The sequence below is a fragment of the Tamandua tetradactyla genome, chromosome 20 (genome assembly GCF_023851605.1).
Source record: "Tamandua tetradactyla isolate mTamTet1 chromosome 20, mTamTet1.pri, whole genome shotgun sequence".
NCBI classification, from domain to species: domain Eukaryota; kingdom Metazoa; phylum Chordata; class Mammalia; order Pilosa; family Myrmecophagidae; genus Tamandua; species Tamandua tetradactyla.
This window is the reverse complement of record NC_135346.1, coordinates 58,930,314-58,945,608: the sequence shown is the minus strand read 5'-3', so window position 1 is coordinate 58,945,608 and position 15,295 is coordinate 58,930,314. Positions and strand designations below refer to the sequence as shown.

Genomic DNA, 15,295 nt, shown 5'->3' with positions numbered 1-15,295 from the left:
AAAGATGATAGTATATATACTCTACACCTTCATCTACATATGAAACCAAAGGCAGAGAGGTTTATTATGTCTAGAACCTCAATTTTCTGTAACACACAATCTAAATCAATCTGTCTGGATAGCTCATTTAAACAACCCAAACTCCTGGAGTCCAGAATGGGAACAAGGCCTTGTAATTCTGTATAGTTTAATGAAATACCAGAATACATTTCAGACTATGGTAGGCTGATAATTAAAAAGTATTGATAGAGTTCCTTGAGAGTCTCAAGGGAAACAAAAAAAGGAGCTACTCAACTTTCCCACATGGAAAATCCTCTCAACCACTGGGGACTCACAAGGAAATAGGCCACGCCTTTGATTTTGAGGCTTGCCCTTATAAGACATATTTCTATAGCAGAGAAACTAAAACTACCTATAACAAGGGCTCTTAGTTGCTTCCAGGAAACCCCTTTTGTTGCTCGGATGTGGATTCTAAACCCAACTTCACAAGGAAAATCATTGCCCTCCCATCTATGTGGGATGTAATATTCAGGGGTGAAGGTTTGGCCTAGACACCGGTATTGACAATGCTTTCCTGACCAAAAGGTGGAAAAGAAGTGTAAATAAAGTGAGGCATCAGTGGCTGAGAGAGATAAATAGAGTTGGGAGGCTACTCTGGAAGCTGCTCTTATGCAAGTTTCAGTTAGTGTTAATTTGTCATGGTTTGCTAAATCCCAACCAACATCACTCCTATTAATTCTTAAGAAGACCTAGGGCTCAAATTGATATTCTATAAAAGTTTCATGCACTAAGTTTGCTTTCCTGGAACCAATAATTTCTACTGGGTCCCCAGCCCAGATAAATCCTGAAACCCCGAGGAATCAGCCTCTCCAAGATTATAAATGACTACATCCCCCTACCATTTAGTGTTGACAGCCCTTCTCAAGATGAAAAAGCCAAAATGGGCATTGTTTAAAAATCCCTATAAATTGGGAGAAGGACCAAAGAAGGAGGAGTTATAACAGAGAAAATAGCATTTAACAAACAAGTATGATTGCTGAATCACTATATTGATATTCCTTCTGGCCTCCAGTGTTTTGAAGTAGCAAGAAGGAAAAAGATCTGAAACAGTGGAATGGTATCCAATAACAACCTCTGAAATCTATCTGTATAACTACTTTCTGAAGACTACTTGGAAAATTATTACTTTTTCTTTCTTTTTGTTGTATATATGTTATATCTCACAGTAAAAAATTGTAAAAAAAAAAGAAAAAGATATTATGCTACTTTTTTCCTAAGGCAAAAACTATCAATAAAGTTTTTTGTTCTCAGACTAACCCAAATGGGTGAATATCTAAGAAAAACAAAACTAGGGACCTGAATATAGGATAACAGGACAGAGGTTTGCCATAGCAAAGGAAGAAGCCCCAAAACTCAAATTATTTATGATTTGATTATAATTTGCATTTTTTCCTTTAATTAAAATTAAAAAACTAGGAAATCTGAGTATTCTACAACTGAATTTCTAATCTGAATTATTCCTCACACTAATGAGACCAAGAATTTCTGAAGGAATGAGTGACATTTTCTATGACAGAATTAGAAATTAATTTTCAATTTTTCAGCTCCTATTTAATGATGATTTCTTGGCTACTAAAAAAACCAAGATTGCAAACTCAGAAACTTAAGTTCAAATATCTCTGCATGGGTTATAGCTCAACTGGGTCTTCCCTGAGGGATTATGCAGACAGGACAATAGGATAGGAGAAGGTAGGGGTTTGTGAGGCAGAAGTAAAGCAGAAGTCAGGAAAAAGGTTTTGAGCCCAGAGAAGGAATGAAAATAAATGCAAATTTACTCAATCTTAAACTCTCCATTCACTTTCATTTGAAAACAAAACCTGAAACCAATTCATACAAATGCCAAAGGCAAATGCAAAACTGTCTTTTAATCTCTCAGACAAATCATGTGTGTTGACAGCTTGTAATTCCTATGTATATGTGTATGAATGTTATAAATATTACAAAAAGGACTGTTTATTTTTTCTCAGTTAGTGCTGAAACCTATTTTAGAATTGACTAAAATAACATACCTTTTTAGAAAGGCCCAGATCCCCCTTCTTGGGCATAAATCCAGGGTCTAAATCATTGGATTCAAGAAGTTTCTTGGTTGGTTTTCTCTGACGCTTACCTTCATAATTTCCTGAAATGCATGTATCTTTCATTAGATGATTTAAACGGGGCACAAGGTAATTTTTAATATATATTTATACATGGACCCAATATGAATCATAAAATCACACGATGTTTTTCTCACCTTGGGGTGGGACACAGTGGGAATTTATTTATTCTAAAATATTAGCTAACAAAATAGTCAGAACAAGTCAATAGTTAATGTAAACACAAACTAATGTGAAGAAGTACTATGCCAGTATTTATTTTTTGTAATAAAATAGAACTAAGGGAAAAAAAAAAAAAAGAACTAAGGGAGAAACCCAAAGGGGAGAACGGCCTTCACAGCAATTAACTGGTGTGAAAAAGGAGATAGGTGAAGTAGAGCCTGGACTTTTGAGCATAGATAGATTGGGATTAAAAGTTTTGCTCTGCCCCTACCTGAATAAAAGTTAAGTAAAAGGCACCCCTTTACTTTGGAGGACTGTTCTTCAGAATATATCAAAGAGTCTAATAACATAATAGGTACTAGAATAGTCATTATCTTTACTATTCTTCGTAAAGTCTTTCTGATTTTGCCTTACTAAGCAAAACTGGGGTACGTTTTTAAAAGAATAACTGTTGGGAATGTAAAACTATTACCTGAAATTTAAAGGGGGTACAAAAGAGTTGTAGGATTCTTCACATTCCTTGGCTGGTGACAATATTCAATAGTCAAAAGTTGAATTAAGAGACAATGCGTTTAGATCCTAACTCTTACCAGGTGACACAACACGAAGAATGATAAAGTGAGGCACAATTGGTAATTAATTTCAAGGGGATATTAACACATTAACTATGTCAGGTAAATTACATTATATATTATTACATTATGATCCCCACTTTACGGATAGGGACACAGGTTCAGAGGTCAAAAAACTTCCTAAGTAACACAGGGATTAATAGAGCCAGTTCCTGAGGCTTTAGTTTCACATGCTTACTCGACTAGCACGCAGTGTCCCTCCCAAAAGCCCTGTTTCTCCTGGGTTTTGATTCCCACAGGGACTAACAACAATCATGAAGAGGAATGATGGAGCAAGGGGGGTAGCTTTAAAACGTGTATCACCAATTTACGGTCAGTAATCAAATCCAATCAACCAGCACTTCAGAGATTTCCCAGGACAAAAGTGGGTAGTGTGTGAGATACATTATCAGCTCTCAAACAAAACAGACTGAAACCTCTTGTTTCCTTTAATCATACCCACCTAATGCAAAGACCACATCCCCAAACATTACCTGATGTTTTAACTAGCAATTCCTCAGACTCAAGGTTAGGCCTTGAGGAGACTTCCAGAGGCGGAGGCACAGGCACAGGCACAGACAAGGTCAGCTGTGGCAGCTCAGCATGTGCACCTCCAAGATCTGACTGAGCCAAGGGTCCTTCCAGAAATGGAGCTTCCCTTTCAAGAACAGGAGGCTCTTCTTTGGTTGAAATCAAAGAATTCTCATCCACATGCTTGCTCTGAGCACTAGATCGACATCGGACTAGAAGACTTTCCTCTTCACAGCGGGAACTTCCCTAAGAGCAAAATATAGAAATAGGCCACAGTTGTTGCAATTTGAATGTCAAAAAGAATACTTTTCTTTTTGACTGACAAATGACTGACAGAAAACAGGACATTGTTTTGAAGCCAAAATAAAGACACACATACTGCTTCCTGATCAAAAGAAGTAAAATGTAATTTAACAGCGCCCACTGTTGACAATCTTGTAAAGTCATGCAATATAATGACAGTATCATCTATGATGTAGCCTGGCTAAAAATGTTAAACCTGAATCTATTAAATCATTAGCTTTAACATCCACATAGCAGGGAAGGTAGGAAATAGAGGAATAAGCTAAGGGATGCCCATGAAGAAGCAATCCCACCAATCCAGTAGGGGGATAGTCTCTGTAATGTCCCATTTTCTTTAGTAAGATAGATAGGATAACGAGAAAAAGGGACTCTCTGAACATAAAGACACTTAAGAGACATAACAACCAGATATAACATATGATCCTACAATGAATCCTAGTTTGGATAAACCAAAGGTAAAGTCTGAGGGACAATTTGGGAAAATGAAAATGAACTGATATTAGACACAATTATCTTATTAGACAAGATAAGGCTAAGTTGGTTATGTGGGAAAATGTTCCATTTTTTAGAGATGTATATTAAATTATTTAGGTGTAAAACATCAAAATGACTCTTTACTATTGGGTTATCAATTGTAATAAAGGTTCAGTACTAATACACAACGTTAACAACAAGGAAAACTATGTGTGGGGAAGAAGGGGTTAAATGGGAAACTCAGTACTTGCGGCATGATTTTTCTGTGCACTACAACTGCACTAATAAAAAGGAATTTTTAAAAAATTAATGCAAAGAAGGTACCATAACATTTGTTTTAAAAATTAGGATCCTTTTTATTCAGGGCTCCCTGTGTTTCGATTGTTTAAATGAGCTAATTAGAAAGGTTGAGTAAGATTATATGCTACAGAAAATGTAATCTAACTTAATCTGTCTGGGTAGCTCATGTGAACAATCGAAACACAGGGGGCCCAAAATAAAAATGAGGGCCTTTAATCTTGTATAGCTTAATTTAATGCCTGGATATATCTTAGATAATTATGTAATACATAATATATAATACATAATTATTGGCTTATTATATTAAGCAGATAATCAAAAAGTATTGGCAAAATTCCTTGAGGGATGGGAGAAATAATATGGAACTGTTAAACTTTACCATCAGAGAAACCCCTGATACTGTGTCAAACATTAGGGATACCCAAATCAACAGGCCAAGCCCTTGATTGTGAGGCTTGCTCCTGTGAAGTTTATTAGGTAGCAGAGAAGTTTAATGTACCTAAGGACCTCTTTTTTTCTCAAATGTGACCTCATTCTCTCTAAGCCTAACTCTGTAAGTGAAATCATTGCACTTTTCCCTACATGGGACATGACATCCAGGGATGAAAGTGTCCCTGGTAGCAAGGAAGATGACTTCCAGGGATGAGTCTAGCCCTGGCACCATGGGATCAACAATGCCATCCTGACCAAAAGGGGGAAAAGCAGTGTAACAAATAAGGTATCCGTGGCTGCGCTGGTTTGAAAGGACGTATGTCCCCTAGAAAAGCCATGTTTCAATCTAAATTCCATTTTGTAAAGGCAGAATAATCCCTATTCAATACTGAATGTTTGAATCTGTAATTAGATCATCTCCCCAGAGATGTGATTTAATCAAGAGTGACTGTTAAACTGGATTAGGTGACGACATGTCTCCACCCATTCGGGTTGGTCTTAATTAGTTTCTGAAGTCCTATAAAAGAGGGAACATTTTGGAGAATGAGAGAGATTCGAGAGAATGCTGCAGCACCATGAAGCAGAGCCCACAAGCCAGTGACCTTTGGAGATGAAGAAGGAAAATGCCTCCCAAGGAGCTTCATGAAACCAGAAGCCAGGAGAGAAAGTTAGCAGACAAAACCATACGCACCATGTGCCCTTCTAACTGAGAGAGAAACTGTGACTGTGTTCACCAAGTGCCTTCTCACTTGAGAGAGAGACCCTGAACTTCATCGGCTTTCTTGAATCAAGGTATCTTTCCCTGGATACCTTTGATTGGACATTTTTATTGACTTGTTCTAATTGGGACATTTTCTTGGCCTTAGAACAGTAAACTAGCAACTTATTAAATTCCCCTTTTTAAAAGCCATTCTGTTTCTGGTATATTGCATTCCAGCAGCTAGCAAACTAAAACAGTGGCTGAGGCAGTTCAAACAGAATCAAGAGGCTACTCTGGAGGTTGCTTTTACACAAGCTTCAGTTAGACCTTGCTACCTATCATAACTTGCCAAACCCCAACCAAAACCATTCCAGCCAATCCTAAAGAACACCTAGGGCAATATTAAAGATTCTACAAAGATTCCATGAACTAGGGCAACTTTCCAGAAACCTACAACCTCCAAATAGGTCCCTGGACCAGATAAGTCCTGAAATCTAGAGGGGCCAGCCTTTCTAGAACACGAGCTAGTTATATCTCCCTAACTCTTATTACTGACAGCCTTTCCAACGTGAAAAAGTTAGAATGGCCATACCCAAGTACCCCTAAACAGTGGACAAAGTTCAAAGATGATGGTGGAATTATACAGAAAAGGTAGGGTTTAACAAATGAGAATGATTATTGAATCATTACACTTATATTTCTTTTAGTCTCCAGTATCTTAGAACAGCTAGAAGTAAAAACCTAAAATTGTGGAATTGTAACCCATACCAAACTCTGAAATCTGTTCTACAACTAACTGTTGTGCTGTACACTGAAATTTATTGCTTTTTTGTATATATGTTATTTTTCACAAAAAAGAAAAAAGTCAACTGTGATGATAAAAAAATATTTATTCCTTCCATCCTCCAATATTCTGGAGCAGCTAAAAGGAAAAATCTGAGATGATGGTATGGCAGTCCATGACAAACTCTGGGATCTCTCCTGTAACCACCTTTTGAAAAGTACTTCGAAAACTATTGCTTTTGTCTTTCTTTGCTTTGTATATATCTCATATTATACAATTAAAAAAGTAAAAAAAATTTAGGATCATACTATATAACTGGTGTTTTTCATTTACATTATAATGTCACAATATGCCTAAGTCATTGAATACTCTTTGAAAAGAGGGACAAAAACAAAATACACACACATACATAGAGTAGTTTGACTCATTCATGTATTCCTAAATAACTACTATATTTTAGGTATTATGTTGGTAGTTGGGATAAAAAACTGAAAAGGCAAGATCTCAGTTAAGGAAATTATTGTTTCATGAAGACAAAATATTATATTGAAGCCAAAATTGCAATATTCTAAAAGAACCAATGAAATATTACTGAAATATTGGAACATACCTTGTGTACTTGTTCCTGAACTTTCTTTTGTTTCTTCTTAGGAGCAAATATCTGATCATATTCTTCTGTATATTCCAGCAGCCACTTGCTTGGCTTTCTAAGGCGTTTCTTCTCTGATCGCACAGCTAAACGAAGGAAGGAAATTCAGTGCCAAGCAATAAGCTAGAGAAAAACTCAGTTTCCATGCAACTATCCTGGCACCCCAAAAGGTAAAAAGATGAAAGTGACATAGCAAAGACTCTAGTTTAAGCTTCAAGAGGCTCAAAACTTATTGGCTATGGTTTCTCATAGGCAAAAAGTTGGGGCCAGGATGGGTGTTACTCTACACACACATACACACACACACACACACACGCACAGCTCATCTGATCTTAAGGAAAAGTTCAACTGAAACTAAAGTTGTACAGTGACGATACCAATACAAATAAAGCTAACATATACCTAACATAAAAGTACAGTTTCTAAATCAGGTAAAATGATAAAATATACCATAGATTACATAAAATTATATCTCCCTGATCATCCAGGGTATTAGAAACACATTTACACAGAATATTTACCTACTGAGCCACACAAATAAATACCACATAAATTTTAAAGGCATTTTACAAACACTTTATCAATTTAGTACCATAAGGCTGTAGAGTGAGTTTTATATTAGAAAATTGTGAAATATATATTTCTAAACAAAAACACCAAAAATATATAATTAATTATACATGCACTATTATCTCAATACAATGCCATGTATGCCAAAAACAGGTGAGTAAGGTAAAAATAATAAATAAATACATACATATATACATCTGTTTTGGTACTTGCTTTTTTATGGCTAAAATTTCTAAGCGTCATACCATTTCTCTTTTAATTAATGGTGAAACAAATATCTACTATAATTTCCCTTTAAAACTTTGTGCCCATTTTAATGTACTTGACAGTCTATGGTCTTTGAGATCCGAGGCTAACGCCAACAGACAGCATTATTCAACCTACACACAGGTAAGAGTAATTTCACAGTATGATCTCAGAGCAAATTGCTCCTGCCTCAGCTGAACGGGACAATAATGACATCCTCTCATTAAAAGGAAAAAAGTTTCCTAGTGCTGCCCATGCAAAAAAAAAAAAAAGCAAAAGTAAAGACAACAGAATAAAGTCATAGCCACCACAAGCTTCACAAAGGCTCTCACTCCTTGGAAATAAACGGAAACAAGTCATAAAATCTTCAACGGGAAAAGATGTGGATGATTAACTTCTTTTTATTAATTCTAGTTGCTATAAATTCCTAGAAATGATACACCCTCTCATTTAATTATTAAAAGCTCACATTAAACGGTACATGGTATAGTGGTAGAATTCTCGCCTGTCATGCAGGAGACCTAGGTTCCATTCCCAGCCCATGTGCCCCTTACCCCCCCCCCAAAAAAACACACTGTGAACAAAATTTCCTATGATAAACATATCACTTATCTACCTCTGTATGTGTGTGTATATATAGACAAAGAAATACATATATGTAGGGAGATATATTGAAAAAAAAGTTAAAGATCGTAAAAATTATCAAAACTGTATACCTACAGAGCTCCCACTGTAATTATGGCTCTAGTTAAAACCTCCAGCCACTGGAAATTTTCCTCACTTTTCTATATCAGACAAATAACTTATAAATACCCCAAACGCGGTGGGGGGGGGGGGCACTGTGCAATTATTTCAGAAGACATTAAAACCAACAAACTAAGCAATTATTTAAAACATTCCCTCCATATAATAATGTCTGAGAAACCTGTCTCTGTAGAAAAGAAATAAGCCTCAACACATCTTGAAATAAATATATGCACCTGCACCTATGAGAGTTAATGGAAATTACTTCATGCTCTGGGAAAAGACTATGCCTTTAATATATCCCCATTAGTCCTGCCATCCAAGTTTTCAAACATCAATGAATCTTTTAACAGAAATAAGACCAAAGAAATGTCAGGGAATAACAGGGATTTACTATGTGCAAGACACCATTCGGCCATTAACATTCACAAATCTGTAATTCTCACTTCATCCTGACAGGAAGGTAATAGTATTCCCACTATAAATAATAAAACTGAGGCTCAAAGAGGAAAGTGACTTGCCCAAGTCCATTCACATTAGTCAATTATTTAAGTGACAAGGCCATGATTTCAATCAAAATCTGTCAAGGTTCTAAAACCCTTGGACTCTGTCTAAAACAGACCTCTGTGCCCTTCACCCCCTCCATCACTACCACCAGCACACTGACTGGAAATCTATCTATCTGTTGTCTCCTTTACTGACTTCTTAGTAGCTCTATGGAGTAAGCCTTTTCCCTACCTTCTTGAAAGTGCCACCCCCACTCTATCTTTGATTTCTCTCTCAGAGAATAACATCTCAGACTAGGCTTTAGTCCTCTAGCTCTCTATTTCCTCGAGGCCCAATGGGAAACCAGCAGACAGCACAATAGATTTGAAGCTGAAAGTGAGAAACTCTCTATCTGACACACCATTAAGTTCCTACACATTGCTCCCCATCAAAATTATACAGGACAACCCCTTAAAATTTAAGTAGTTTGCAAACTGCAACCAGGCCTATTTTATTGGAATGCAGCCATGCTCATTCATTTATGTATGGTCTAAAGTTACTGTTGCATTACAAAGGCAGTGGTGAGTGGTTGTGAAGGAGACCTATGACTCATGAAATTGAAAACATTTATTACGAAGTCGAAAACATTTATTATCTGGCTCTTTAAGAAAAACGTTAGCAACTCCTGCCTTAAATGAATAATAGAGTAAAACATTGTGAAGTGAAATTAGCCTGGTCATGATTGAATAAGGTAAAATCAAGATGGTTCCTGGCTGTTACTAAGTTTCTTCTCTTTCCTTTATTCACTCCTACACACAACAATTTGTCCATGTACTCACCCAAATTGGACTGCTCACCCAGTCAAAGAGAACTTTGATTGGAACAGCCTGGAGAACTCACTTAATCCAATCACTCCTTTTATAAACAGTTAGTTCAGGCCAAAGGGAAGTGATCTGCCAAGCTAAGGTGACAAATATCAGGAACAAAAGAGGAATATCACCTGTGGGACACTAGAGGGGAAGACTGAAAAACCAGGAAACTACACAGACCAGTGGAGATAGGAGGAAATCAAGCAAGTCTCAGTACATGGTCTCACAGCAAATATGAAACAGCAGGATTCAAAACATATTACCACAAAGTTCTTAACAAGTACACATCAATTTTTAAGAACACAGCCAGGACTTATTCTAAAACTAAGAAGTTTCAAGGTCAACATACTACATGGGGGAGAACGACAATAACTAGCTCAATAAGAAGACTCTAGTAATAACTTTAGACTTTTGAATATAAACTCATCAGCTAAAAGAATTTAATACTCAAAACCAAAAGAAAACAGCTCAAATATCCAGCAACTGATACATACATAAATTAAATGTGGCATATCCAAATCTGGGAAACTATTCAGAAACAAAAAGGAACAAAAATACTGGTACATACTACACACTGATAAACCTCAAAGGCATTATAGTACATGGAGAAGTCTCAAAAGATCCCACACTATATGATTCCACTGATATGAAATGTCCAGAAAAAGTAAATCTATGGAGACAAAGAGTAGGTTAGTGATGACCTAAAAGACCTTGCAGGGGTGGTAGAAATGTTCTGAAACTGGCTTATGGTGATGAAAGCACAGCTCAGTAAATTTATTAGAAATCATTAAATTATACAATTAAAATGTATGACTTTCATGTTTTGTACATTATGCCCTGAATGAAACTGTTTAAACATAAAAACCAGAAAAATCTTTATATTAAAGTTATAGTACAAAGTGTTTCCTTTCAATCAAAATTTGAATTCTCCTAGAGGACAGGGTATTAACAGCAATACCTCCCATGACCTTGCCCATACCTCTACATCTCCAGTGCTGGAACCTGAAATTTAAGAAGAAGAAAAAAAGCACAAATCCAAACAACCCTTCCTAATAACGGCAAGCCAAATTATTCAGCCCAAACCTGCAACTGAAAGAAACTAAGAATACTGCATAAAATGTTTCTAAAACCCAATTAAAAGAATCAAAGCATTTAGAAGATTGAACTAAACTAAAGTAATAGCCCAGGAAAATAAATACAGCATGCATCTGATTTTGACCTGAGGGCTGTTAATGTGAAGGGGGCAGAAGTTTAAAGGAGACTGAATTAGCACCAAAGGGCTTTATTCTGAGCCCAACGGTGAAACAAAAGCAAATTCATTCTCAGTATCATGATTTCTACCCCCAGGAGACCACAGGGGGAAGCTGCCTTAGCACAAAGTGGAAGGTGAAAAGCACTGGGGAGACCCAGTCCTTAAGGTGTGGTGATAGGCTGGCCATTCTGTACGTTGGCAGCTTAGTGGACAAAGAAACCTCCAATTCACAGGAGACTGATACAAGCAGTTTCAAATCCTTTTTGGAGGAAGGAACTTTCATCCCAGGGCCTCATATAGTAGTGTAAGAACTTTACAGCAGTACCAAGGAATCCCAATGTTCATTTTTTAAAAAACATCTTTAAATATAACTGCCAACAAAAGAAAGCAAGACTTCATGAGGGAAATCGAGTAGCTATTTCCTAAAAAGCCATGCTCACTCTCTCAAACCTTTCTTCAAATACCACAACTTCAACCAAGCCAACCTTGATCACTGTACTTAAAACTGGAATAATTCAGCATTCCCCATCCCCTTAATGCTCCAAAGCAGCATTTATCACTTTCTTATCTACCAACGGTTGATGCTGTAAGAAAAAGTAACAGACAGACGTTGTATGCTTCATGATAAAAGGTCACAATTCAACTATGAAATAGTCTTTGGGGAAGGGGGAGGTGGGAATCAAACCTCAACCTAATAAGGCCTTTACCTCCAACTACCAATTTACAGGAAGTATAGAGATAAGAGGAACATGTTAAATTATGTTGCAGGAATGCAATCTGCAAAATGCACATGGTGGGAAAACCTATAGGAAAAATCTTGTAGACAAAGAAATAAACTGCAAGGCAACTTTTTGCTTTTTTTTTTATCCTGCCTGTTCTGTTTTCAGGTTATTATTAAAAATTTAAATATTACTTTTTAATTTCTCAAAGTCCAAAGTTAATCAATATCTTTACAATCCTTCCAGGCAATAAAACTGGTGTTGTACATTTTAATTTCATATATTTAATTACATAAGGAGATATTACTATTGTTTTTACATTCATTGTTCATTTCAGATTTACCTATTTAACACTTTATTATTCATCCTTATTAAAAACACTTCATTACAGAGAATTTCAAACCTATCACACAGTTTCAAAAATTACAAACTCAAGACCATGTTCCTTCACCTACAATGTCACTATTTGCCCTTTTACCACGTTTTTGATTTTGGAGATTTTGAAACACCTCCCAAATAGCATAACATTTCATCATTATATGTTTCAAATTTACTTCTAAAAAGATAAGAAGTTTTTAACCTTATCAACCCCAAAGTCCATGAATAAACAGTTCTGATTTACTCATAAACTGGAACAGTACTCAGTAATAGAAAGGAACCAACTACCTATTTCTCACAACATTTACATGAATCTCTAAAACATTCTGCTGAGGAAGAAGGTAAACAAAAAAAGAGAACGTACTGCATAATTCCAATTACATGAAGTTCAAAAGTGTGTACAATGAATCTATGGAGACAGAAATCTGAACAGTGGTTACTTCTTGCATGGGGGAATTGACTGCAAAAAATCAACTTTCAGGGATTATGAAATGCTCTACGTTTTGGTTGATGTGGTGGTCACATGAATGCATACATTTTGTCAAACCTAATAGGGTTTTGTCAAACCTCATGCACATTTAAAATCTGTACACGCTGTTATATGTAAATCATACCTCAATAAAAATGCGACACAAACACACTCACAGATTTTTTTTAAGAGAGCATAATACCACTGTCATACATAACAGTATTTAGTCAGTATATAATGACTCTCAAAACTCTGTAACTTCCCAACAGTTATCTTATACTACAGTTATAAATTCATAAGGATTCTGAAAACTAGAAAAATACACTGGTGTACACATAAATAGCTCACAATATCTCACATAGTAGTATATTCATCACCATGATCATTTTTTAGAACATTTGCATCACTCCAGAAAAAGAAATCAAAAGAAAAAAGAAAAAACTCATACATACCATAACCCTTACCCCTCCCTCTCATTGGCCACTAGCATTTCCACCTACCCAATATAATTATCCAATATATTTTATCCTTTGTTCTCCCTATTTTTTCTATACCCCTTACCGCACCCTTTCATTGATCACTATTATTTCAATCTACTCAATTTATTTTAACATTTGTTCTATTATTTATCTCAAACAGTATAAATCTTAATAAACCTACAAAGACACATACTTATCAGAATGTCAAATGCCAAACATACAGAAAGAATTCTGAAAGCAGCAAGAGAAAAGTAATTCATCATATACAAGGGATTCTCAATAACACTAAGACTATTGTGAGCCACTGATTGTTTACTATGGATGGACTGTATGGTATGAAGATTTCGCAATTTAAAAAAAACAAACAAAGAATCTTGGGGACCTCCGGGCCAAGATGGCGGCTTATCAATGTACGAATTTTAGTTCATTCTCCAGAACAACTACTAAATAACCAGAAACAATATAGAACAGCTCCTGGGGCCACGTCAGTGACCGGACACACATCGTACCCCAATCTGGACCAGATGGACCGACTGTGAGCCCCCCCAGAACCAGGAGATCCCCAAGCCGCAGTGGCCGGCGCGCCTCCTCCACAGGCCGCTTCCCAAACGGGGAAGGAAAGAGATTTTACCAGCAGCAGAGGCTGAGCCCAATCAAACACCAATTGTGGAATTAATTAACAAATTCTGACCACTAAAAATAGGCCCCCAGCTAGGTGAACCTGGTCAAAGCAGAGGTCGCTCATTTTTGCCCCTGTGCCTTCCCCAGGGGAGGGGTGAAGCCCAACTCAGGTGGAATCCCTCTCTCAAGGAATTCAGACACCAGGGCTTGGTAATTTGAAACCATTAAAACCAGTCTACAAACCTGTCCTTGGTCTCCACCACGCCCCCAGTCAAAGTTAAAGGTATGGCATCATCTATTGCTGGTGGGACCTGCAGGCAGACAAGCACCACATACTGGGCAGGATAAGAAAAACAGAGTCCAGAGACTTGACAGGAAAGTCTTTCAACCTGCTGGGTCTCACCCTCGGGGAAAACCAAAGCAGGTGACTCTTTCCTCCTGATAGGAGGCCAGTTTGGTCTGAGAAAATCCGGCTGGGGTCTAAAATACCTAAGTAGACCCTCCTAAGGGTGGGGGGAAAAGGCACCATACAAGCAGGGCAAGAAACAAGAAAACAAAAACTGAAAAATTATCCTTTGTTAAACAAAACCTAAGCTATAGGTCCAGAAAAAGCTGAATTGAATGTCAAAAAACAGAGAGACAACAAATTCATCCAGCAAGAAAACCTGAGGTAAAAAAAGTGAAAGCAATCTCCAGAATAAACTAATTAAGGTAATTAAATGCCTAGACACAAGCAAAAAATAACAAACACACTAGGAAAATTGAAGATATGGCCCAGTCAAAGGAACAAACCAACAATTCAAACGAGATACAGGAGCTGAAACATTTAATTCAGAATATATGAACAGACATGGAAAACCTTATCAAAAACCAAATCAATGAACTGAGGGAGGATATAAAGAAGGCAAGAAATGAACAAAAAGAAGAAATTGAAAATCTGAAAAAACAAATCACAGAACTTAAGGGAATGAAAGGCACGGTAGAAGAGATGAAAAAAAAACAACGGAAACCTACAACAGTCGATTTCGAGAGACAGAACATAGGATTTCTGAATTGGAGGATGGAACATCTGAAATTCGGCAAGAAAAAGAAACTATAGGGAAAAAAATGGGAATATATGAGCAGGAACTCAGGGAACTGAAAGACAACATGAGGCACATGAACATACGTATTGTGGGTGTCCCAGAAGGAGAAGAGAAGGGAAAAGGAGGAGAAAAACTAATGGAGGAAATTATCACTGAAAATTTCCCAACTCTTATGAAAGACTTAAAATTACAGATCCAAGAAGTGCAGCGTACCCCAAAGAGAATAGATCCAAATAGACGTACTCCAAGACACTTACTAATCACAATGTCAGAGG

At 36.8% G+C, this 15,295-nt stretch overlaps 1 protein-coding gene across 17 annotated transcripts in view; it reads right to left on the bottom strand.

Moving 5' to 3' along the window:
• NSD1 (nuclear receptor binding SET domain protein 1) overlaps nucleotides 1-15,295 on the bottom strand; it is a 240,700-nt gene that overhangs the window by 72,936 nt on the left and 152,469 nt on the right. For all 17 annotated transcript variants that reach the window (XM_077137739.1, XM_077137747.1, XM_077137741.1 and 14 more), the window contains 3 exons: nucleotides 7,064-7,188; nucleotides 3,424-3,706; nucleotides 2,070-2,179 (listed from right to left, as the gene is read on the bottom strand). In XM_077137739.1, the coding sequence (XP_076993854.1) occupies nucleotides 2,070-2,179; nucleotides 3,424-3,706; nucleotides 7,064-7,188 (518 nt within the window). The remainder of the gene's footprint in view (nucleotides 1-2,069; nucleotides 2,180-3,423; nucleotides 3,707-7,063; nucleotides 7,189-15,295) is intronic.